Genomic DNA, 27,252 nt, shown 5'->3' on the forward strand with positions numbered 1-27,252 from the left:
GCTACTTGCGAGTGGTTCTCCTGATTCATTGGGGTCAGGTCTCGGGATGTTTTCACTATCACTTTACAATGTATTCACTTTCTTCCTCTCTCCCTAAGTCACCATGGTCTGCTTTCCATACCAATCTCAGAAGTAATGATCTTACTCATGACAGCTAATACATAGAATGCTGATCCCCAAATGCATAACAACAAGGTCGGTCAGTCACCATGACGATACTGATAAGGACCAATGCATGTGCACTCCACAGGTGGTCATCACACATCCATTACATTCCTAATGATTCAATCAAACATTGCGAACTCACCGGCTAATGTTTTCTGATTGCATTCCTATAACTAATTACAATCACTTACCGCTCTATTAGATTTGGCTCAATAGGTGACAGTGTTTGTAAGTGTTGAAGGAATTTAATTCCTCTGTTTTAATTCCCAATTCAAATTAAACACTCTGTCAATTCATAAGAATTTGTAAGACCCTTATTTTATACGAATGGACAGAGCCCGGTCTTAAAAGTCAAGTAACAGCGTTTATTTCAAGAGAGTACTGAGTACATACACATTTTACCACAGGTTATAAACTGAAAATGACGTCAGCGTTTTCAAAATGTTCCGTCTCTTCTTGACACTGGTAGAAAGGCCCTATAGCTCTCAAGCCTTCCCTCCTCGCCTAGAGCCAAGGTCAGTCAGTGTAGATAAGCATTCTAGACAGTCTGGAGATATCGTTCATTCATTTGTACCAAGGAACAGACCATCATTGTTCTAAACTCTTGACCACATTCACTACATTATATTCAATACTGGGATCAAGAGAGACAATTCATACATGTACAGTAGCATAATAGTATTCTGATTAGTACATCCTGATTGAAATGTATACATAATTAGTCATTTTAGATAAAAAATTCCCTTAACAGTAAGGTGTTATAAGGCTATTTTAGGCTGTGTACTCATTTAGGCTTCATCTCTGTACATTCCTTAAGGCAATACCACTGTAGGTGAGATGTTACTGTGAGGTTTCACTTATCAAGTCCATCTGGCCTGTTTTCCTGTTTTACACACACACACACACACACACACACACACACACACACACACACACACACACACACACACACACACACACACACACACACACACACACACACACACACACACACACACACACACACGCCATGTGAACAGTTCAGCTGGGTACAGAATAGATCACACCTTCTCCACAGGGAGTGGACAGCGGCCGTATTGCTATAGCTCTTGGCCCAGGCTTTAATTCATTTAAAAATATTTTTAAAAAATGGAACCTTAATTTAACTAGACAAGTCAGTTAAGAACAAATTCTTATTTACAATGACGGCCTACCAGAAGGTAAAAAGCCTCCTGTGGGGACGGGGGCTGGGATTAAAAATATACATAAATAAATATAGGACAAAACACACATCACGACAAGAGAGACACAACACTACATAAAGAGAGACCTAAGACAACAGCATAGCAAGGCAGCAACACATGACAGCACAGCATGGTAGCAAAACCACATGACAACAACATGGTAGCAACACAACATGGCAGCTGCACAGCATGTTAGCAGCACAAAACATGGTACAAACATTATTGGGCACAGACAACAGCACAGAGGGCAAGAAGATAGAGACAACAATACATCACACAAAGCAGCCACAACTGTCAGTAATAGTGTCCATGATTGAGTCTTTGAATGAAGAGATGGAGATAAAACTGTCCAGTTTGAGTGTTTTTTTGCATCTCGTTCCAGTCACTAGCTGCAGCATACTGAAAAGAGGAGCGACCCAGGGATGTGTGTGCTTTGGGGACCTTTAACAGAATGTGACTGGCAGAACGGGTGTTGTATGCGGAGGATGAGGGCTGCAGTAGATATCTCAGATAGGGGGGACTGAGGCCTTTTTACTGCAGTCACAATGAGATGAATAACCCCGTTGCTATGGCGAGCTGGCTTTGGGACTATATTCTGCCACTTGTGCTAAGGCGAGCTGTCAGTCAAAGTGGCTTTTAATCTTTTAGTTTCTTCCATTCTCCTTCAGGGAGACCCAGGGCCCTCTGGTGTGCTGACTCATTGTGTGGTGTGCTGACTGCCTTTTCATAAAACAAGAAAAATGTGTGTATGTGTGTGTGTGTCGTGCGTGTGTGTGTGTGTCGTGCGTGCGTGTGTGTGTGTGTGTGTCGTGCGTGTGTGTGTCGTGCGTGCGTGTGCGTGTGTGTGTGCGCGTGTGCGTGCGTGTGCGTGTGTGTGTGTGTCGTGCGTGTGCGTGCGTGTGTGTGTGTGTGTCGTGTGCGTGCATGCGTGCGTGCGTGTGTGTGTCGTGCGTGCGTGTGTGTGTGTCGTGCGTGTGTGCGTGCGTGTGTGTGTGTGTGTCGTGCGTGTGCGTGCGTGCGTGTGTGCGTGCGTGTGCCTTCTTCTTCTGCCCACCACAGTATGAGAATAGCCGGTTGTTTTTGAATGGTTCATATTGTAATGTATTTTTGATACCTCTCTACACAGGTGTGTGTGTATTGGGATGTTGGAGTACTCTGACTCCTGAATCTGATAGATATGGTAGTAGGTGGATGGTAGTATGACACTCAGTGCTGGGAAGAGAGATATTGGTTCTGGCTGTGGGCTGAAGGGGCATCTCTACACTCCTCAGGTCGGAGTTCAATTCTGTTCTCATTCATGTTTGGATATCAAACAAATATCATATTGATATCAAAATAAATGGATACCAAAAACAATTTCTTATTTCACTTTTATCATATTAGTATTTGTAGTTGTTTATTTCTCTGTTTAGAATGCACATGAATAGATAATAATGAATGAATAATCAGACACATAGGTAGGTACATGCAGTGGTAATGGCTCTGTAATCCATTGTGAAACAGTAGAATATAAAACAACATATTCTGATGAAGATAATTCCTGTTTTGTTGGATTTAAAAGGCGTGGCTACTGGGCATGGCTACTGGGCGTGGCTACTGGGCGTGGCTATTGGGCGTGGCTACTGGGTGTGGCTACTGGGCGTGGCTACTGGGCGTGGCTACTGGGCATGGCTACTGGGTGTGGCTACTGGGCGTGGCTACTGGGCGTGGCTACTGGGTGTGGCTACTGGGCGTGGCTACTGGGCGTGGCTACTGGGCATGGCTACTGGGCGTGGCTACTGGGCGTGGCTACTGGGCGTGGCTACTGGGTGTGGCTACTGGGCATGGCTACTGGGCGTGGCTACTGGGCATGGCTGTCTAGATCAAATACAGCCTTTTCTGTGAAGCCCTTTATATCCATCTATTCAGTTCATGTAAAGACTTGGCTGGTGCCCAAAGCTACATTACAGATGTTGTTGCATTGATTTTGACATACGAGGTATTTATTATCTGTCCTCCGTGCCCTACACAACATTAGCCCTCTCTTGGTTGGCCACTTTGTGGTTTACAACAATACAATGCGTGTTTTCAATTGGAATTTCTAGGGTTATCGATGAGCCACAGTACAATCTTAAATAGCCTTTGCTTTGTTTCAGTAGTAGGCTTCTGAGTGTTCCTTCACTCATACCGCCAGTGTCCATCAAACAACAAACATCACAGAAAGATTACAGTCTTAGTATGCTGTTGGGTATCTCTGCTTGTCGTTTGCCCCAGTTCAGTGTCCCCTCCATCATGGCTCCCCTATCAGATAAGCTGGAGTTCGTTCTCCAAGAGGTCAGGTTGATCCCTAGAAGCTGGCCTTGGGTCAGTTTTGCATTTCCACCGCTAATGATTCAGTTTAGAATTTTGGCAGGGCAAACTGATCCTAGATCTGTATTCCGTACCCAGGGGCACCTTCACCCAGGATGAGACAGTTACACGATTCCCTGGCAGCATTTACCGCTCCACACCACTAGGGCAGTCATGAGCAGAGTGACCAGCACAGGCACTCCAATGAAAGGCCCCAAGATACGTATAGGAGGGTCCCGAAGCAGCCTGCCGGTCAGAGCGCAGTCGTGAAAGTAGTCCCGGTGGAGGCGTATGAAGAGTTCGTCTATCTGCTGGTTGGGCCAGAAGCAGTGCATCTTGAGTGCCACAAAATAGGTGCAGTTGGTCAGTTCCTCGTAAGGCCTGCAAGGGGGGATAAAACATTGAAACTAGGGGGCAGCATGAGAAAACCAACTCTAACTTTTAAATACAGTGCATTCGGAAAGAATTCAGACATTTTTCCAAAATGTTGTTACATTACAGTCTTATTCTAAAATAGATTAAAATAATAATAATCAGCATCAATCTACACACAATACCCCATAATGACAAAGAGAAAACTGTCTAAAAAAAAGAAGAGAAATACCTTATTTACATAAGTATTCAGACCCTTTGCTATGAGACTCGAAATTGAGCTCATGTGCATCCTGCTTCCGTTGATGGGGAATCTGTGGAATTCAGTTGATTGGACATGTTTTGGAAAGGCACACACCTGTCTATATAAGGTCACACAGTTGACAGTGCATGTCAGAGCAAAAAACAAGCCATGAGTTTGAAGGAATTGCCGTAGAGCTCCGAGACAGGATTATGTCGAGGCACAGATCTGGGGAAGGGTACCAAAACATTTCTGCAGCATTGAAGATCCCCAAGAACACAGTGGCCCCCATCATTCTTAAATGGAAAAAGTTTGCATCCACCAAGACTCTTCCTAGAGCTGACTGCCCGGCCAAACTGAGCAATCAGGGGAGAATGGGCTTAGGTGACAAAGAACCCGATGGTCACTCTGACAGAGCTCCAGAGTTCCTCTGTGGAGATGGGAGAACTTTCCAGAAGGACAGCCATCTCTGCAGCACTCCACCAATCAGGCCTTTATGGTAGAGTGGCCAGACGGAAGCTACTCCTCAGTAAAAGGCACATGACAGCCCGCTTGGTGTTTGCCAAAAGGCACCTAAAGACCCTCAGACCATGGGAAACAATATTGTCTGGTCTGATGAAACCAATATTGAACTCTTTGTCCTGAATGCCAAGCGTCATGTCTGGAGGAAACATGGCACCATCCCGACGGTGAAGCATGGTGGGGGCAGCATCATGCTGATTGGATGTTTTTCAGCGGCAGGGACTGGGAGACTAGTCAGGATCGAGGCAAAGATGATTGGAGCAAAGTACAGAGAGATCCTTGATGAAAACCTGCTCCAGAGCTCTCGGGACCTCAGACTGGACAATGACCCTAAGCACACAGCCAAGACAACGCAGCAGTGGCTTCAGGACAAGTCTCTGAATGTTCTTGAGTTGCCCAGCCAGAGCCCGGATTTGAACCCGGTCGAACATCTCTGGAGAGACCAGAAAATAGCTGTGCAGCGACGCTCCCCATCCAACCTGACAGAGCTTGAGAGGCTCTGCAGAGAAGAATAGTAGAAAATCCCCAAATACAGCTAGTAACGTCATACCCAGGAAGACGCAATGCTTTACTTTCAGCCAAAGTTGCTTCAACAAAGTACTGAGTAAAGGGTATGAATAGTTACATAAATGTGATATTTCCGTTTTTATTTTTTAATAAATTAGCAAACATTTCTACAAACCATTTTTTTCTTTGTCATTATGGCGTACTGTGTGTAGATTGATGAAAACAAAAACATTTAATCCATTGTAGAATTAGGCTGTAATGTAAAAAAATGTGTTAGGTTTATTTTCGATATTAATTGGCATCAAAATAGCCATTCCTCAAAACATGTCTGAAAAGTGACTCTTTGAAATCAGGTCTGTTTCTGTCTCCAACCAACGGAGTGGGAAAAGGCAAACTAACAGCTTGAATTACCAGCGGGCTTAGCACAGCTAAATATAGATACCATACTGGTGGTAGGGCTTAGCACAGCTAAATATATATACCATACTGGTGGTAGGGCTTAGCACAGCTAAATATAGATACCATACTGGTGGTAGGGCTTAGCACAGCTAAATATAGATACCATACTGGTGGTAGGGTTTAGCACAGCTAAATATAGATACCATACTGGTGGTAGGGCTTAGCACAGCTAAATATAGATACCATACTGGTGGTAGGGCTTAGCACAGCTAAATATAGATACCATACTGGTGGTAGGGCTTAGCACAGCTAAATATAGATACCATACTGGTGGTAGGGCTTAGCACAGCTAAATATAGATACCATACTGGTGGTAGGGCTTAGCACAGCTAAATATAGATACCATACTGGTGGTAGGGCTTAGCACAGCTAAATATAGATACCATACTGGTGGTAGGGCTTAGCACAGCTAAATATAGATACTATACTGGTGGTAGGGCTTAGCACAGCTAAATGTAGATACCATACTGGTGGTAGGGCTTAGCACAGCTAAATATAGATACCATACTGGTGGTAGGGCTTAGCACAGCTAAATATAGATACCATACTGGTGGTAGGGGTTAGCACAGCTAAATATAGATACCATACTGGTGGTAGGGGTTAGCACAGCTAAATATAGATACCATACTGGTGGTAGGGCTTAGCACAGCTAAATATAGATACCATACTGGTGGTAGGGGTTAGCACAGCTAAATATAGATACCATACTGGTGGTAGGGCTTAGCACAGCTAAATATAGATACCATACTGGTGGTAGGGCTTAGCACAGCTAAATATAGATACCATACTGGTGGTAGGGCTTAGCACAGCTAAATATAGATACCATACTGGTGGTAGGGCTTAGCACAGCTAAATATAGATACCATACTGGTGGTAGGGGTTAGCACAGCTAAATATAGATACCATACTGGTGGTAGGGCTTAGCACAGCTAAATATAGATACCATACTGGTGGTAAGGGGTTAGAGAGGGGACATACCACACACCTAAATATAACTACCATAGCTGGTGGTAGGGGTTAGAGAGGGGACATACCACACACCTAAATATAACTACCATAGCTGGTGGTAGGGGTTAGAGAGGAGACATACCATACACCTAAATATAACTACCATAGCTGGTGGTAGGGGGTTAGAGAGGGGACATACCACACACCTAAATATAACTACCATAGCTGGTGGTAGGAGTTAGAGAGGGGACATACCACACACCTAAATATAACTACCATAGCTGGTGGTAGGGGTTAGAGAGGGGACATACCACACACCTAAATATAACTACCATAGCTGGTGGTAGGAGTTAGAGAGGAGACATACCACACACCTAAATATAACTACCATAGCTGGTGGTAGGGGTTAGAGAGGGGACATACCACACACCTAAATATAACTACCATAGCTGGTGGTAAGGGGTTAGAGAGGGGACATACCACACACCTAAATATAACTACCATAGCTGGTGGTAGGGGTTAGAGAGGAGACATACCATACACCTAAATATAACTACCATAGCTGGTGGTAGGGGTTAGAGAGGGGACATACCACACACCTAAATATAACTACCATAGCTGGTGGTAGGGGTTAGAGAGGGGACATACCACACACCTAAATATAACTACCATAGCTGGTGGTAAGGGGTTAGAGAGGGGACATACCACACACCTAAATATAACTACCATAGCTGGTGGTAGGGGGTTAGAGAGGGGACATACCACACACCTAAATATAACTACCATAGCTGGTGGTAAGGGGTTAGAGAGGGGACATACCACACACCTAAATATAACTACCATAGCTGGTGGTTAGGGGTTAGAGAGGGGACATACCACACACCTAAATATAACTACCATAGCTGGTGGTAGGAGTTAGAGAGGAGACATACCACACACCTAAATATAACTACCATAGCTGGTGGTAGGAGTTAGAGAGGAGACATACCACACACCTAAATATAACTACCATAGCTGGTGGTAGGAGTTAGAGAGGAGACATACCACACACCTAAATATAACTACCATAGCTGGTGGTAGGGGTTAGAGAGGGGACATACCACACACCTAAATATAACTACCATAGCTGGTGGTAGGGGTTAGAGAGGGGACATACCACACACCTAAATATAACTACCATAGCTGGTGGTAAGGGGTTAGAGAGGGGACATACCACACATCTAAATATAACTACCATAGCTGGTGGTAGGGGTTAGAGAGGGGACATACCACACACCTAAATATAACTACCATAGCTGGTGGTAAGGGGTTAGAGAGGGGACATACCACACACCTAAATATAACTACCATAGCTGGTGGTAGGAGTTAGAGAGGGGACATACCATACACCTAAATATAACTACCATAGCTGGTGGTAGGGGGTTAGAGAGGGGACATACCACACACCTAAATATAACTACCATAGCTGGTGGTAGGGGTTAGAGAGGGGACATACCACACACCTAAATATAACTACCATAGCTGGTGGTAGGAGTTAGAGAGGGGACATACCACACACCTAAATATAACTACCATAGCTGGTGGTAGGGGGTTAGAGAGGGGACATACCACACACCTAAATATAACTACCATAGCTGGTGGTAGGGGGTTAGAGAGGGGACATACCATACACCTAAATATAACTACCATAGCTGGTGGTAGGGGGTTAGAGAGGGGACATACCACACATCTAAATATAACTACCATAGCTGGTGGTAGGGGTTAGAGAGGGGACATACCACACACCTAAATATAACTACCATAGCTGGTGGTAAGGGGTTAGAGAGGGGACATACCACACACCTAAATATAACTACCATAGCTGGTGGTAGGAGTTAGAGAGGGGACATACCATACACCTAAATATAACTACCATAGCTGGTGGTAGGGGGTTAGAGAGGGGACATACCACACACCTAAATATAACTACCATAGCTGGTGGTAGGGGTTAGAGAGGGGACATACCACACACCTAAATATAACTACCATAGCTGGTGGTAGGAGTTAGAGAGGGGACATACCACACACCTAAATATAACTACCATAGCTGGTGGTAGGGGGTTAGAGAGGGGACATACCACACACCTAAATATAACTACCATAGCTGGTGGTAGGGGGTTAGAGAGGGGACATACCACACACCTAAATATAACTACCATAGCTGGTGGTAGGGGTTAGAGAGGGGACATACCACACACCTAAATATAACTACCATAGCTGGTGGTAGAGAGGGGACATACCACACACCTAAATATAACTACCATAGCTGGTGGTAGGGGTTAGAGAGGGGTCATACCACACACCTAAATATAACTACCATAGGTGGTGGTAGGGGTTAGAGAGGGGACATACCACACACCTAAATATAACTACCATAGCTGGTGGTAGGGGTTAGAGAGAGGGGACATACCACACACCTAAATATAACTACCATAGCTGGTGGTAGGAGTTAGAGCGGGGACATACCACACACCTAAATATAACTACCATAGCTGGTGGTAGGAGTTAGAGAGGAGACATACCACACACCTAAATATAACTACCATAGCTGGTGGTAGGAGTTAGAGAGGGGACATACCACACACCTAAATATAACTACCATAGCTGGTGGTAGGAGTTAGAGAGGAGACATACCACACACCTAAATATAACTACCATAGCTGGTGGTAGGAGTTAGAGAGGAGACATACCACACACCTAAATATAACTACCATAGCTGGTGGTAGAGAGGAGACATACCACACACCTAAATATAACTACCATAGCTGGTGGTAGGAGTTAGAGAGGAGACATACCACACACCTAAATATAACTACCATAGCTGGTGGTAGGGGTTAGAGAGGGGACATACCACACACCTAAATATAACTACCATAGCTGGTGGTAGGGGTTAGAGAGGGGACATACCACACACCTAAATATAACTACCATAGCTGGTGGTTAGGGGTTAGAGAGGAGACATACCACACACCTAAATATAACTACCATAGCTGGTGGTAGGAGTTAGAGAGGAGACATACCACACACCTAAATATAACTACCATAGCTGGTGGTAGGAGTTAGAGAGGGGACATACCACACACCTAAATATAACTACCATAGCTGGTGGTAGAGAGGAGACATACCACACACCTAAATATAACTACCATAGCTGGTGGTAGGAGTTAGAGAGGGGACATACCACACACCTAAATATAACTACCATAGCTGGTGGTAGGAGTTAGAGAGGAGACATACCACACACCTAAATATAACTACCATAGCTGGTGGTAAGGGGTTAGAGAGGGGACATACCACACACCTAAATATAACTACCATAGCTGGTGGTAGGAGTTAGAGAGGAGACATACCACACACCTAAATATAACTACCATAGCTGGTGGTAGGGGTTAGAGAGGAGACATACCACACACCTAAATATAACTACCATAGCTGGTGGTAGGGGTTAGAGAGGGGACATACCACACACCTAAATATAACTACCATAGCTGGTGGTAGGGGTTAGAGAGGGGACATACCACACACCTAAATATAACTACCATAGCTGGTGGTAGGGGTTAGAGAGGGGACATACCACACACCTAAATATAACTACCATAGCTGGTGGTAGGGGGTTAGAGAGGGGACATACCACACACCTAAATATAACTACCATAGCTGGTGGTAGGGGTTATAGAGGGGACATACCACACACCTAAATATAACTACCATAGCTGGTGGTAGGAGTTAGAGAGGAGACATACCACACACCTAAATATAACTACCATAGCTGGTGGTAGGAGTTAGAGAGGAGACATACCACACACCTAAATATAACTACCATAGCTGGTGGTAGGAGTTAGAGAGGGGACATACCACACAGCTAAATATAACTACCATAGCTGGTGGTAGGGGGTTAGAGAGGGGAAATACCACACACCTAAATATAACTACCATAGCTGGTGGTAGGGGTTAGAGAGGGGACATACCACACACCTAAATATAACTACCATAGCTGGTGGTAGGGGTTAGAGAGGAGACATTCCACACACCTAAATATAACTACCATAGCTGGTGGTAGGAGTTAGAGAGGGGACATACCACACACCTAAATATAACTACCATAGCTGGTGGTAAGGGATTAGAGAGGGGACATACCACACACCTAAATATAACTACCATAGCTGGTGGTAGGGGTTAGAGAGGGGACATACCATACACCTAAATATAACTACCATAGCTGGTGGTAGGGGGTTAGAGAGGGGACATACCACACACCTAAATATAACTACCATAGCTGGTGGTAGGGGTTAGAGAGGGGACATACCACACACCTAAATATAACTACCATAGCTGGTGGTAGGGATTAGAGAGGGGACATACCACACACCTAAATATAACTACCATAGCTGGTGGTAGGGGGTTAGAGAGGGGACATACCACACACCTAAATATAACTACCATAGCTGGTGGTAGAGAGGAGACATACCACACACCTAAATATAACTACCATAGCTGGTGGTAGGAGTTAGAGAGGGGACATACCATACACCTAAATATAACTACCATAGCTGGTTGTAGAGAGGGGACATACCATACACCTAAATATAACTACCATAGCTGGTGGTAGAGAGGGGACATACCATACACCTAAATATAACTACCATAGCTGGTGGTAGGAGTTAGAGAGGGGACATACCATACACCTAAATATAACTACCATAGCTGGTGGTAGGGGTTAGAGAGGGGACATACCACACACCTAAATACAACTACCATAGCTGGTGGTAGGGGTTAGAGAGGGGACATACCACACACCTAAATATAACTACCATAGCTGGTGGTAGGAGTTAGAGAGGAGACATACCACACACCTAAATATAACTACCATAGCTGCTGGTAGGGGTTAGAGAGGGGACATACCACACACCTAAATATAACTACCATAGCTGGTGGTAAGGGGTTAGAGAGGGGACATACCACACACCTAAATATAACTACCATAGCTGGTGGTAGGAGTTAGAGAGGGGACATACCACACACCTAAATATAACTACCATAGCTGGTGGTAGGGGTTAGAGAGGGGACATACCACACACCTAAATATAACTACCATAGCTGGTGGTAGGAGTTAGAGAGGAGACATACCACACACCTAAATATAACTACCATAGCTGGTGGTAAGGGGTTAGAGAGGGGACATACCACACACCTAAATATAACTACCATAGCTGGTGGTAGGGGTTAGAGAGGGGACATACCACACACCTAAACATAACTACCATAGCTGGTGGTAGGGGGTTAGAGAGGGGACATACCACACACCTAAATATAACTACCATAGCTGGTGGTAGGGGTTAGAGAGGGGACATACCACACACCTAAATATAACTACCATAGCTGCTGGTAGGGGTTAGAGAGGGGACATACCACACACCTAAATATAACTACCATAGCTGGTGGTAAGGGGTTAGAGAGGGGACATACCACACACCTAAATATAACTACCATAGCTGGTGGTAGGAGTTAGAGAGGGGACATACCACACACCTAAATATAACTACCATAGCTGGTGGTAGGGGTTAGAGAGGGGACATACCACACACCTAAATATAACTACCATAGCTGGTGGTAGGAGTTAGAGAGGAGACATACCACACACCTAAATATAACTACCATAGCTGGTGGTAGGAGTTAGAGAGGAGACATACCACACACCTAAATATAACTACCATAGCTGGTGGTAGAGAGGAGACATACCACACACCTAAATATAACTACCATAGCTGGTGGTAGGAGTTAGAGAGGGGACATACCACACACCTAAATATAACTACCATAGCTGGTGGTAGGAGTTAGAGAGGAGACATACCACACACCTAAATATAACTACCATAGCTGGTGGTAAGGGGTTAGAGAGGGGACATACCACACACCTAAATATAACTACCATAGCTGGTGGTAGGAGTTAGAGAGGAGACATACCACACACCTAAATATAACTACCATAGCTGGTGGTAGGGGTTAGAGAGGAGACATACCACACACCTAAATATAACTACCATAGCTGGTGGTAGGGTTTAGAGAGGGGACATACCACACACCTAAATATAACTACCATAGCTGGTGGTAGGGGTTAGAGAGGGGACATACCACACACCTAAATATAACTACCATAGCTGGTGGTAGGGGTTAGAGAGGGGACATACCACACACCTAAATATAACTACCATAGCTGGTGGTAGGGGGTTAGAGAGGGGACATACCACACACCTAAATATAACTACCATAGCTGGTGGTAGGGGTTAGAGAGGGGACATACCACACACCTAAATATAACTACCATAGCTGCTGGTAGGGGTTAGAGAGGGGACATACCACACACCTAAATATAACTACCATAGCTGGTGGTAAGGGGTTAGAGAGGGGACATACCACACACCTAAATATAACTACCATAGCTGGTGGTAGGAGTTAGAGAGGGGACATACCACACACCTAAATATAACTACCATAGCTGGTGGTAGGGTTTAGAGAGGGGACATACCACACACCTAAATATAACTACCATAGCTGGTGGTAGGAGTTAGAGAGGAGACATACCACACACCTAAATATAACTACCATAGCTGGTGGTAGGAGTTAGAGAGGAGACATACCACACACCTAAATATAACTACCATAGCTGGTGGTAGAGAGGAGACATACCACACACCTAAATATAACTACCATAGCTGGTGGTAGGAGTTAGAGAGGGGACATACCACACACCTAAATATAACTACCATAGCTGGTGGTAGGAGTTAGAGAGGAGACATACCACACACCTAAATATAACTACCATAGCTGGTGGTAAGGGGTTAGAGAGGGGACATACCACACACCTAAATATAACTACCATAGCTGGTGGTAGGAGTTAGAGAGGAGACATACCACACACCTAAATATAACTACCATAGCTGGTGGTAGGGGTTAGAGAGGAGACATACCACACACCTAAATATAACTACCATAGCTGGTGGTAGGGGTTAGAGAGGGGACATACCACACACCTAAATATAACTACCATAGCTGGTGGTAGGGGTTAGAGAGGGGACATACCACACACCTAAATATAACTACCATAGCTGGTGGTAGGGGTTAGAGAGGGGACATACCACACACCTAAATATAACTACCATAGCTGGTGGTAGGGGGTTAGAGAGGGGACATACCACACACCTAAATATAACTACCATAGCTGGTGGTAGGGGTTAGAGAGGGGACATACCACACACCTAAATATAACTACCATAGCTGGTGGTAGGAGTTAGAGAGGAGACATACCACACACCTAAATATAACTACCATAGCTGGTGGTAGGAGTTAGAGAGGAGACATACCACACACCTAAATATAACTACCATAGCTGGTGGTAGGAGTTAGAGAGGGGACATACCACACAGCTAAATATAACTACCATAGCTGGTGGTAGGGGGTTAGAGAGGGGAAATACCACACACCTAAATATAACTACCATAGCTGGTGGTAGGGGTTAGAGAGGGGACATACCACACACCTAAATATAACTACCATAGCTGGTGGTAGGGGTTAGAGAGGAGACATTCCACACACCTAAATATAACTACCATAGCTGGTGGTAGGAGTTAGAGAGGGGACATACCACACACCTAAATATAACTACCATAGCTGGTGGTAAGGGGTTAGAGAGGGGACATACCACACACCTAAATATAACTACCATAGCTGGTGGTAGGGGGTTAGAGAGGGGACATACCACACACCTAAATATAACTACCATAGCTGGTGGTAGAGAGGAGACATACCACACACCTAAATATAACTACCATAGCTGGTGGTAGGAGTTAGAGAGGGGACATACCATACACCTAAATATAACTACCATAGCTGGTTGTAGAGAGGGGACATACCATACACCTAAATATAACTACCATAGCTGGTGGTAGAGAGGGGACATACCATACACCTAAATATAACTACCATAGCTGGTGGTAGGAGTTAGAGAGGGGACATACCATACACCTAAATATAACTACCATAGCTGGTGGTAGGGGGTTAGAGAGGGGACATACCACACACCTAAATATAACTACCATAGCTGGTGGTAGGGGTTAGAGAGGGGACATACCACACACCTAAATACAACAACCATAGCTGGTGGTAGGGGTTAGAGAGGGGACATACCACACACCTAAATATAACTACCATAGCTGGTGGTAGGGGTTAGAGAGGGGACATACCGCACACCTAAATATAACTACCATAGCTGCAGGTAGGGGTTAGAGAGGGGACATACCACACACTTAAATATAACTACCATAGCTGGTGGTAAGGGGTTAGAGAGGGGACATACCACACACCTAAATATAACTACCATAGCTGGTGGTAGGAGTTAGAGAGGGGACATACCACACACCTAAATATAACTACCATAGCTGGTGGTAGGGGTTAGAGAGGGGACATACCACACACCTAAATATAACTACCATAGCTGGTGGTAGGAGTTAGAGAGGAGACATACCACACACCTAAATATAACTACCATAGCTGGTGGTAAGGGGTTAGAGAGGGGACATACCACACACCTAAATATAACTACCATAGCTGGTGGTAGGAGTTAGAGAGGAGACATAACACACACCTAAATATAACTACCATAGCTGGTGGTAGGGGTTAGAGAGGAGACATACCACACACCTAAATATAACTACCATAGCTGGTGGTAGGGGTTAGAGAGGGGACATACCACACACCTAAATATAACTACCATAGCTGGTGGTAGGGGTTAGAGAGGGGACATACCACACACCTAAATATAACTACCATAGCTGGTGGTAGGGGTTAGAGAGGGGACATACCACACACCTAAATATAACTACCATAGCTGGTGGTAGGGGGTTAGAGAGGGGACATACCACACACCTAAATATAACTACCATAGCTGGTGGTAGGGGTTAGAGAGGGGACATACCACACACCTAAATATAACTACCATAGCTGCTGGTAGGGGTTAGAGAGGGGACATACCACACACCTAAATATAACTACCATAGCTGGTGGTAAGGGGTTAGAGAGGGGACATACCACACACCTAAATATAACTACCATAGCTGGTGGTAGGGGTTAGAGAGGGGACATACCACACACCTAAATATAACTACCATAGCTGGTGGTAGGGGTTAGAGAGGGGACATACCACACACCTAAATATAACTACCATAGCTGGTGGTAGGAGTTAGAGAGGAGACATACCACACACCTAAATATAACTACCATAGCTGGTGGTAAGGGGTTAGAGAGGGGACATACCACACACCTAAATATAACTACCATAGCTGGTGGTAGGAGTTAGAGAGGAGACATACCACACACCTAAATATAACTACCATAGCTGGTGGTAGGGGTTAGAGAGGAGACATACCACACACCTAAATATAACTACCATAGCTGGTGGTAGGGGTTAGAGAGGGGACATACCACACACCTAAATATAACTACCATAGCTGGTGGTAGGAGTTAGAGAGGAGACATAACACACACCTAAATATAACTACCATAGCTGGTGGTAGGAGTTAGAGAGGAGACATACCACACACCTAAATATAACTACCATAGCTGGTGGTAGGAGTTAGAGAGGGGACATACCACACAGCTAAATATAACTACTATAGCTGGTGGTAGGGGGTTAGAGAGGGGAAATACCACACACCTAAATATAACTACCATAGCTGGTGGTAGGGGTTAGAGAGGAGACATAACACACACCTAAATATAACTACCATAGCTGGTGGTAGGGGTTAGAGAGGAGACATACCACACACCTAAATATAACTACCATAGCTGGTGGTAGGGGTTAGAGAGGGGACATACCACACACCTAAATATAACTACCATAGCTGGTGGTAGGGGTTAGAGAGGGGACATACCACACACCTAAATATAACTACCATAGCTGGTGGTAGGGGTTAGAGAGGGGACATACCACACACCTAAATATAACTACCATAGCTGGTGGTAGGGGGTTAGAGAGGGGACATACCACACACCTAAATATAACTACCATAGCTGGTGGTAGGGGTTAGAGAGGGGACATACCACACACCTAAATATAACTACCATAGCTGCTGGTAGGGGTTAGAGAGGGGACATACCACACACCTAAATATAACTACCATAGCTGGTGGTAAGGGGTTAGAGAGGGGACATACCACACACCTAAATATAACTACCATAGCTGGTGGTAGGGGTTAGAGAGGGGACATACCACACACCTAAATATAACTACCATAGCTGGTGGTAGGGGTTAGAGAGGGGACATACCACACACCTAAATATAACTACCATAGCTGGTGGTAGGAGTTAGAGAGGAGACATACCACACACCTAAATATAACTACCATAGCTGGTGGTAAGGGGTTAGAGAGGGGACATACCACACACCTAAATATAACTACCATAGCTGGTGGTAGGAGTTAGAGAGGAGACATACCACACACCTAAATATAACTACCATAGCTGGTGGTAGGGGTTAGAGAGGAGACATACCACACACCTAAATATAACTACCATAGCTGGTGGTAGGGGTTAGAGAGGGGACATACCACACACCTAAATATAACTACCATAGCTGGTGGTAGGAGTTAGAGAGGAGACATAACACACACCTAAATATAACTACCATAGCTGGTGGTAGGAGTTAGAGAGGAGACATACCACACACCTAAATATAACTACCATAGCTGGTGGTAGGAGTTAGAGAGGGGACATACCACACAGCTAAATATAACTACTATAGCTGGTGGTAGGGGGTTAGAGAGGGGAAATACCACACACCTAAATATAACTACCATAGCTGGTGGTAGGGGTTAGAGAGGGGACATACCACACACCTAAATATAACTACCATAGCTGGTGGTAGGGGTTAGAGAGGAGACATACCACACACCTAAATATAACTACCATAGCTGGTGGTAGGAGTTAGAGAGGGGACATACCACACACCTAAATATAACTACCATAGCTGGTGGTAGGGGTTAGAGAGGGGACATACCACACACCTAAATATAACTACCATAGCTGCTGGTAGGGGTTAGAGAGGGGACATACCACACACCTAAATATAACTACCATAGCTGGTGGTAAGGGGTTAGAGAGGGGACATACCACACACCTAAATATAACTACCATAGCTGGTGGTAGGAGTTAGAGAGGGGACATACCACACACCTAAATATAACTACCATAGCTGGTGGTAGGGGTTAGAGAGGGGACATACCACACACCTAAATTTTAACTACCATAGCTGGTGGTAGGAGTTAGAGAGGAGACATACCACACACCTAAATATAACTACCATAGCTGGTGGTAGGAGTTAGAGAGGGGACATACCACACACCTAAATATAACTACCATAGCTGGTGGTAGAGAGGGGACATACCACACACCTAAATATAACTACCATAGCTGGTGGTAGGAGTTAGAGAGGGGACATACCGCACACCTAAATATAACTACCATAGCTGGTGGTAGGGGGTTAGAGAGGGGACATACCACACACCTAAATATAACTACCATAGCTGGTGGTAAGGGGTTAGAGAGGGGACATACCACACACCTAAATATAACTACCATAGCTGGTGGTAGGGGTTAGAGAGGGGACATACCACACATCTAAATATAACTACCATAGCTGGTGGTAGGGGTTAGAGAGGGGACATACCACACACCTAAATATAACTACCATAGCTGGTGGTAGGGGTTAGAGAGGAGACATACCACACACCTAAATATAACTACCATAGCTGGTGGTAGGGGTTAGAGAGGAGACATACCACACACCTAAATATAACTACCATAGCTGGTGGTAGGAGTTAGAGAAGAGACATACCATACACCTAAATATAACTACCATAGCTGGTGGTAGAGAGGAGACATACCATACACCTAAATATAACTACCATAGCTGGTGGTAGGAGTTAGAGAGGAGACATACCATACACCTAAATATAACTACCATAGCTGGTGGTAGGAGTTAGAGAGGAGACATACCATACACCTAAATATAACTACCATAGCTGGTGGTAGGGGGTTAGAGAGGGGACATACCATACACCTAAATATAACTACCATAGCTGGTGGTAAGGGGTTAGAGAGGGGACATACCACACACCTAAATATAACTACCATAGCTGGTGGTAGGGGTTAGAGAGGGGAAATACCACACACCTAAATATAACTACCATAGCTGGTGGTAGGAGTTAGAGAGGGGACATACCACACACCTAAATATAACTACCATAGCTGGTGGTAGGGGTTAGAGAGGGGACATACCACACACCTACATATAACTACCATAGCTGGTGGTAAGGGATTAGAGAGGGGACATACCACACACCTAAATATAACTACCATAGCTGGTGGTAGGGGTTAGAGAGGGGACATACCACACACCTAAATATAACTACCATAGCTGGTGGTAGGGGTTAGAGAGGGGACATACCACACACCTAAATATAACTACCATAGCTGGTGGTAAGGGGTTAGAGAGGGGACATACCACACACCTAAATATAACTACCATAGCTGGTGGTAGGAGTTAGAGAGGGGACATACCACACACCTAAATATAACTACCATAGCTGGTGGTAGGGGGTTAGAGAGGGGACATACCACACACCTAAATATAACTACCATAGCTGGTGGTAGGAGTTAGAGAGGGGACATACCACACATCTAAATATAACTACCATAGCTGGTGGTAGGGGTTAGAGAGGAGACATACCAGCAGTGGAACTCCCAACATCATACCAGGGGAGCTACAGAGCAGCATGACTGAGTGAATATAATTAGAGCTAAGACACACTGAAGTGCCTCCGGTCTCCTGGTAATATCAGAGGTGTTTGGACTGAATAAAGTTGATTAAATGTTTTCTTCATTGGAAACTTTGTTCTAAAAGAGCGTAGATGAATTCAGTGTAATTTCTGACTCTCTTTGACACTGGAAACCCCAAAGGTGACTACTGTTCAACTTCTAATAGGGCATGTGGTCCTGACCTGGCCATGAACACACACACAAGTCCAGAGGGGCTGGTTAGCCAAATATTTGTTTATGCAAAGTTCTGTCTCTTTCTCAATCCTTCTCTTCCTCTTCGCTTTTTCTTTCCACACGCAAAACAGAGTTGACCTGCTCATCTCTCTCTCTATCTCTCCCTCTCCCACCTCTCTCTCTCTCTCTCCCACCTCTCTCTCTCTCTCTCTCTCTCCCTCTCCCACCTCTCTCTCTCTCTCTCCCTCTCCCACCTCTCTCTCTCTCTCTCTCCCTCTCCCACCTCTCTCTCTCTCTCTCTCCCTCTCCCACCTCTCTCTCTCTCTCTCTCTCCCTCTCCCACCTCTCTCTCTCTCTCTCTCTCCCTCTCCCACCTCTCCCACCTCTCTCTCTCCCTCTCTCTCTCTCCCTCTCCCACCTCTCTCTCTCCCTCTCTCTCTCTCTCCCTCCTCTCCCACCTCTCTCTCTCCCTCTCTCTCTCTCTCCCTCTCCCACCTCTCTCTCTCTCTCTCCCTGTCCCACCTCTCTCTCTCTCTCTCTCTCTCCCTCTCCCACCTCTCTCTCTCCCTCTCCCACCTCTCTCTCTCTCTCTCTCTCCCTCTCCCACCTCTCCCACCTCTCTCTCTCCCTCGCTCTCTCTCTCCCTCTCCCACCTCTCCCACCTCTCTCTCTCTCTCCCTCTCTCTCTCTCCCACCTCTCCCACCTCTCTCTCTCCCTCTCTCTCTCTCTCCCTCTCCCACCTCTCTCTCTCTCTCCCTCTCCCACCTCTCCCACCTCTCTCTCTCCCTCTCTCTCTCTTCCTCTCCCACCTCTCTCTCTCTCTCTCTCTCTCTCCCTCTCCCTCTCCCAATCTCTCCCTCCCTCTCCCTCCTTCACTCTCTCTTCTTCACTTCATCAGTGATTGGATAGTTGTCAGTTAATTTGACTATTCTCTCATCAGTGATTGGATAGTTGTCAGTTAATTTGACTATTCTCTCATCAGTAATTTGTTAGTTATCTATTGATGGTGGAACATATTAAAATGTTTGAATGAAAACTGGACACGGGACTGTTCTTGCATGTGCTTATTGGGCCAGTATAGTTAGGCCCTGTCCAGAAGAAACACTAAACCCTTCTCCCTAGGCAATTGTTTAGATCTGAGACAACTTGATAGGTGTAAGCAATAGGGTGAATGCACTTTGAAGTAAATCTCAGCTCTGTTAAAAGTACACTCCAGACAAACTATTATTGATCCTAGTGATTCAGGAGGATCATTAAAACAGGTTGACATGCCCCACCAACATTACACAACTATACTGAAAGTCCTTCAATTGCTGCAATAAGTCAATCAAATCACTGATTAAAGAACAGTCATATTAACTGAAAGATGGTGGTGTAGCAGGAAGATCTGAGTACTGTGAACCTAAACGTGGTAAGTTCAAATCCCAGTTGAGGACATGTTGAATAATAACTACTCTATAAAATAACATGAATCATTTAATCATGTGTGTCAAAGTGTGTCAGATATCTGAGTTGAAAACATTCTGTGTGTGAGCATCCTTAACTTTGTCAACAGACAAACAACGATGAACGGATCAGTGGTTCACCAATCAGGGCCTTGACTGGCTCTGCAACAGTAATACATGTTCACCAATCAGGGCCTTGATTGGCTCTGCAACAGTAATACATGTTCACCAATCAGGGCCTTGATTGGCTCTGCAACAGTAATACATGTTCACCAATCAGGGCCTTGATTGGCTCTGCAACAGTAATACATGTTCACCAATCAGGGCCTTGATTGGCTCTGCAACAGTAATACATGTTCACCAATCAGGGCCTTGATTGGCTCTGCAACAGTAATACATGTTCACCAATCAGGGCCTTGATTGGCTCTGCAACAGTAATACATGTTCACCAATCAGGGCCTTGATTGGCTCTGCAACAGTAATACATGTTCACCAATCAGGGCCTTGATTGGCTCTGCAACAGTAATACATGTTCACCAATCAGGGCCTTGATTGGCTCTGCAACAGTAATACATGTTCACCAATCAGGGCCTTGATTGGCTCTGCAACAGTAATACATGTTCTGGGGTCACATGCTCTGGCAACTCTCCCATGAAACATGTCTAAAACATGAATATCTTATGTTCTGAGAACATGGCAACCACGTTTGATGGAATATTCTCCTAAACCACAGAAACCTGGACGCATGACTGTTTGTTTCCATGACATGTGTCTAGAACATTCACAGCTTAAGTTCTGAGAACATAGTAACCACTTTCTGGGTCAATTCTATTTCACATTAAAGGAATGGTCTCTTGGAAACATTCCTTGCACATCACATGAACATTCCTATGAGGAATCCTTCTATCTGTGTATCTGGTATGGTGATAGACATGTAAACATCTCCAGATGGAACGGTCTTGTAAAGACAAGGACCTCTGCTAAACTGGCAGAGCATCATTTGCAAGTAATACTGACAAATAATACAGTGACCTAATTCAAGAAAATGTCATTGAACTCAACTCTATTTTTATTTAGGATGAATAAAATGTAGGATGGATTTAGGTGAATAATATAGATTATACTGACTGAAAAGTGTCGGACCAGCTGCACCACAGGCTCTGGTCCAGGGCCTTCATGTCCAGCGTAAACTTGGTCACACAGAAGTCAGAGATGGCCCTCCCGTAGGCACCGCTGCAGCTGCTAAGTGGTGGAATGGCCCTCCCGTAGGCATCGCTGCAGCCGCTCACTGGGGGAAAGCCACGGGCTGCTTCAGAGGGAAGGAACATGTCATCAGATTGTAGTGTAGTTGTTGGAAGCAATCAGGGAGGCAGCAAGTTTATGAAACAGGGGCTAAATGTGTCAAGCGTCTAAGAGTAGGAGTGATGATTTAGGATCAGTTTTGCCTTTAAGAACATAAACAATAAGATTATATGGACAGGGGGCACCAGATCCTAGATCAGCAGTCTCACTCTGAGACGCTTGATGCATACAGACGAAGATCCTGATTCAAATACCCTTCGTTAATAAGCGTTTGATTGAGCCTGCCTGGAGTACCGGATGGGCAAGGTTTGCACTTTTGGGACCATTCCGTTGCACTAGGCAAGCTCAATCTAATGCAGCTTAAAGTCTTTTAAAGACAACAAGTACTTTTTGAACCCATGTCTTGAAGGAAACATCCTAACCTGACCAGTACGGACCACCAGAATAGACTGTCCCAGTCTGTCATCCATGCATGCTTCAAGGTGTCCACCATTGTCCCTGTACTCAAGCAAACAAAGGTAACCTGCCTAAATGACTATCGCTCTGCAAATAGCACTCAGTTTTTTCATCATGAAGTGTTTTGAGAGGCTAGTCAAGGACCACATCAGCTCCACCTTACCTGAAACCCTGGCCCATTAGGATGTGCATAACGACCTAACAGATCCACGGATGACGCAATCGCCAGTGTTCTGAACACGCCCCTTTCCCACTTGGACGTGCTGTGAGAATGCTGTTCATCAACTACAGTTCACCACCTATTGACATTGATGGGGCTGCAGTGGAGAGGGTCCAAAGTTCCACTCTGCCAGGGCTCCAACCTCCACCCTGTAGAAGGTCTCCTTGCTGTCTGTAAATGAGCGCTAAGCCACCCAATGTCCACTTACAAGGTCATCTACGCACTAACACAATGTTAGGCAGTCCAAGGTGGAGGGTTGTCCATGTGGATAAATGTCCAGCTGGTGAGTTGGTGTGGAGCCCCAGGGGTTTACAGTGGTGTTCTCAACCAGAACTCTGGAATGCAACCAAATGGTTCAGATAGGTGTGGGGGGGTCTGTAACCCTACCAGCTATGGCCTGTGATTGGGTACCCTGACAACCTGGTCCCTAACATAGAGGTGTGAAGTGCCCCCTGCCTGGACGAAAAAGTCAGACTAAGGCCGGGGGTCAGTACTTGGTAGCCTACCTCAGCTGTAAGAAGTCCCAAATGTTGTCTCTTAAGTGCCAGAGCCATGGAGAGGGTTTGAATGTTTGATGTCTGAGAGTTTCATGATTAAAGTTAGATGTTTTTGTACAGACAGCACAAAGCACTTTATGGGAAACTCAGTGTCCCAGATCTGTTTTTGCTCTTTCCTTCTCCATCGCTGTCCTTGTCAAGTCAAACATGGTCGGCATGGCAATGAGCACCAAGTTGGCATGATAGCACAACCAGACTGACGCTCAGGTTACTGTACGGGTTCTCCTGACTTCCTCTAGCTAATAGTTCACACTTCTTTTGACACTGAGAATGAGACCAGCTCCAGGGGTCACCAGGGGTGACAGAAAGGTGGAACAGCAAAGTGCCCAAAGGCAGTTAAATGACCATTGAACAGTAGCAGAATACAGATGGTGCCTTGAAAATCACAAGGTTTACCCAGCAATAACCTTTGATGTGAGTACTCTGACTAATGTCATTCGAGAGCCATCTATAATTAGGCTACTATTAGTAATGATATCCTCCTGTGGGTGAATTGGGGACAACCCACTGGGCACAGATGTCAATTATCAAATCAAATCTTATATGTCACATGCGCGGAAAACAACAGGTGTAGTAGACCTTACAGTGAAAAGTTCTTACTAACAATGCAGTTTTAAGAAAAATAAGTGTAAAGGAAATATTTACTAAAATAAACTGAAGTAAAATAAAAAAATAAAAAAATAAAAAACAGAAGAAAATAGAAAAAGAACAAGTAATTAAAGAGCAGTAAAATAACAGTAGTGAGGCTATATACTTGGGTACCAGTACAGAGTCAATGTGCGGGGCACCGGTTAGTCGAGGTAATTGAGGTCATATGTACATGTAGGTGTAAAATGGGAGTCAATGCAAATAGTCCAGGTAGCCATTTGATTGGCTGTTCAGGAGTCTTATCCGGGCAGAAGCTGTTAATTAAGAAGCCTTTTTGACCGAGACTTGGCGCTCCGGTACCGCTTGCCGTGCAGAGAGAACAGTCTGGGTGCAATTAAACGTTTATTCCACCTTGGTTCAACGTCATTTCATTGAAATGAATTGAAATCACGTTGATTCAACCAGTGTGTGCCCAGTGGGAAGCGGAATAAATAAGCTTTGTGTCAAATGTATAGAGAGACCAGTTTATAGAAAGCGTTGCATTGACTTTGACTGCATCTTCATACATTTGATGCTGCTGATTCATTCAGGTTGACCCAGATATCCTTCACCTTGGTCAGCTGTTTTGTTTAGTATTGTGCGAACATGTTTCATATTCATCATGATCATGTGTAGACTCCCAATGAGAAAATACTTGGAAAGACATCTTCCTGAGAAAGCTGCTGACCAAAGCTTAGAGACCAGATGCTCTATGTGAATACTGAACAAAATCATAATACTGGACACTTCCCTTTTATAGCGTCAACAATCGATGAAGTTGAAAATGGTTTAATGTCAAAATATGACATTTTCATCCTTAGCTTCATTCTACAGCACACATTTAAATTGTTATTTATGTTTCCGCAATGGTCAAACGTTTGGATCACGCAATAAGTTGTATAGGCTACATCAAACGAAAAAGGTCAATGTAAGTCATTTGTAGATCACTTGGTACGGTTCGGCTATCTAGTAAGAATAGGAAGTGCGCCAGGGAGGCATATTGCATACAATTAAAAAACAGAAAAACAACCAGCAAACAAAAGCAAAAGAACAAATAGCTATTATATATAATTGATCAAATCACACTTACCCGCCACACATAAAACAAGGGTTAGTTTTGTCAGCGATGTACAGTCTAGTGCCATAGCTTCTTATTATGGACTGCACCGAAGAGACGCGGCAGTAACCTAACTTCTCGCTCGTGTTCTCTTCTTCTGTGTATTGATGCGCTAATTCTTCCGTCTCATTGTCCTTTGCAATAACTGATTCATCAAATGAACATGCATGCTCCAACTGAAGCCATTGTTCACGCCAGTTGGCTATTTTAACTGGGGACAGGAGCGACACCCAAGTCGTGGAGCCATCCATAAATCAGTGGTAAATCGTTGGTTAACTTCCATACATAGCCGCGGGAAGTAGGGGTGTTGAGGGTTCTGCAGCGCCCCCTGAAAAATCAGAAGAAAAAGTATTCATAAAAAATTGCACAACACCTGCTACTTCCCTCGGCTATGCTTCTGTATATAAAACATTTTCTTTGTTCATAGTTTTTAAACAAGAAATGTCTGGTTAAAGTTACTATGTTGCTGTTGAGGTGGACAGTCTACCACTGTATCATAGTCCATATAATATCTATATGCCACACGTAAGTAGCCTATAGTGCCCAGAATATCACAGAGACCGGCGCAGGACTGTTGAGGTAGCACAACGGACATCGTAGGCCGCCACAGCCAGGTAGCCTATAGTGCCCAAAATATCACAGAGACCGGCGCAGGACTGTTGAGGTAGCACAACAGACATCGCTCTCACAGCCAGGTAGTCTATAGTGCCCAGAATATCACAGAGACCGGCGCAGGACTGTTGAGGTAGCACAACAGACATCGTAGGCTCTCACAGCCAGGTTTGGCTGTATGATTTAGATGTTGTATTGCCCTGTTGCCAAGTTCTGAGATTTTCAATTATATATATATATATTTTTTTTTTGCATATTTGTCATGTAATTACCTTGTATACAATATCCTGTGCTCTCTCCCACAGGTGGTGCAACCTCCCTAATTTATCCATCGGTTGGTTTATTCCATAATGCATGTTAAATCTTTATTCCATTGTTCATTTCATAAAGTGGGCAGTGGGCACACTATCAATCATTCTCATGTAATGCACTGGAGTCTGGATTTGTCTTTAGTATGCATGTCTGCTGCAGCTCTGATCTTGGCCATGAGAAACTCCTATTTATTATAAGTCCTGCTGGAGATCAATATGATTGAGGGTTTGTGATGGAGGACTGGCCAACCCTCAGGGCCTGGTTCCTCTCTAGGTTTCTTCCTAGGTTCCTGGCTTTTTCTAGGGAGTTTTTCCTGGCCACAGTGCTTCTATGTCTTCACTGCTTGCTGTTTGGGGTTTTAGGCTGGGATTCTGTATAAGCACTTGGTGACATCTGCTGATGTAAAGGGCGTTATTAATACATTTCATTTGATTTGATGTGTGAATGGATCTTGTGTTTCTCCCACCACCCCTGAATCTCTCCAATAAAAGTAGATCTACCTTATGTAGTTCCCCTAGATGGCAGCAGATAATAGCCAATGACCAGTATGAGGGGCTCCTGTCATATAAGTTAGACCTGTTGGTGTACAGTGGGTCTCTCTTAGGAATAAAAGTGCTATCTAGAACCTAAAAGGGTTATTTGGCTGTCCCCTAGGGGAACCCTTTCAATAACCCCTTTGGGTTCCATGTAGAACACATTCCACAAAGGGCTCTAAATTGAACCCAAAAGGGTTCTGCCTGAAACCAAAAAAGGTT

The 27,252-nt window shown here is 44.6% G+C and overlaps 1 protein-coding gene across 2 annotated transcripts; it reads right to left on the reverse strand.

The window, feature by feature from the left end:
- Positions 1-1,291: 1,291 nt before the first annotated feature.
- LOC139412760 (receptor activity-modifying protein 1-like) lies at positions 1,292-25,860 on the reverse strand. Of its 2 annotated transcripts, none has more exons than XM_071159448.1 (3): positions 25,547-25,860; positions 22,423-22,603; positions 1,292-4,097 (listed from the first exon to the last, which is right to left on the reverse strand). In XM_071159448.1, the coding sequence occupies exons 1-3, from the start codon at positions 25,599-25,601 to the stop codon at positions 3,842-3,844; spliced, it is 492 nt and encodes a 163-aa protein (XP_071015549.1). In that variant the 5' UTR covers positions 25,602-25,860; the 3' UTR covers positions 1,292-3,841. The 2 variants fall into 2 exon arrangements, with proteins under 2 accessions (XP_071015549.1, XP_071015550.1); XM_071159449.1 differs by having other exon boundaries at positions 2,768-4,097; positions 22,423-22,600; positions 25,547-25,829.
- Between the last annotated feature and the right edge of the window lie 1,392 nt (positions 25,861-27,252).

The sequence above is a fragment of the Oncorhynchus clarkii genome, chromosome 7 (assembly GCF_045791955.1).
Source record: "Oncorhynchus clarkii lewisi isolate Uvic-CL-2024 chromosome 7, UVic_Ocla_1.0, whole genome shotgun sequence".
In the NCBI taxonomy this organism is placed as follows: Eukaryota; Metazoa; Chordata; class Actinopteri; order Salmoniformes; family Salmonidae; genus Oncorhynchus; species Oncorhynchus clarkii.

What these genes read in the sequence shown, in the direction of transcription:
- LOC139412760 (XM_071159448.1), bottom strand. Translation starts at nt 25,601, where the DNA reads ATGGCACTAGACTGTACATCGCTGACAAAACTAACCCTTGTTTTATGT. An exon ending in CCTTGTTTTATGTGTGGCGG is followed by an intron (nt 22,604 to 25,546) that starts GTAAGTGTGATT and finishes TTCCCTCTGAAG; the next exon opens with CAGCCCGTGGCTTTCCCCCA. An exon ending in AGCTGGTCCGACACTTTTCA is followed by an intron (nt 4,098 to 22,422) that starts GTCAGTATAATC and finishes CCCCCCTTGCAG; the next exon opens with GCCTTACGAGGAACTGACCA.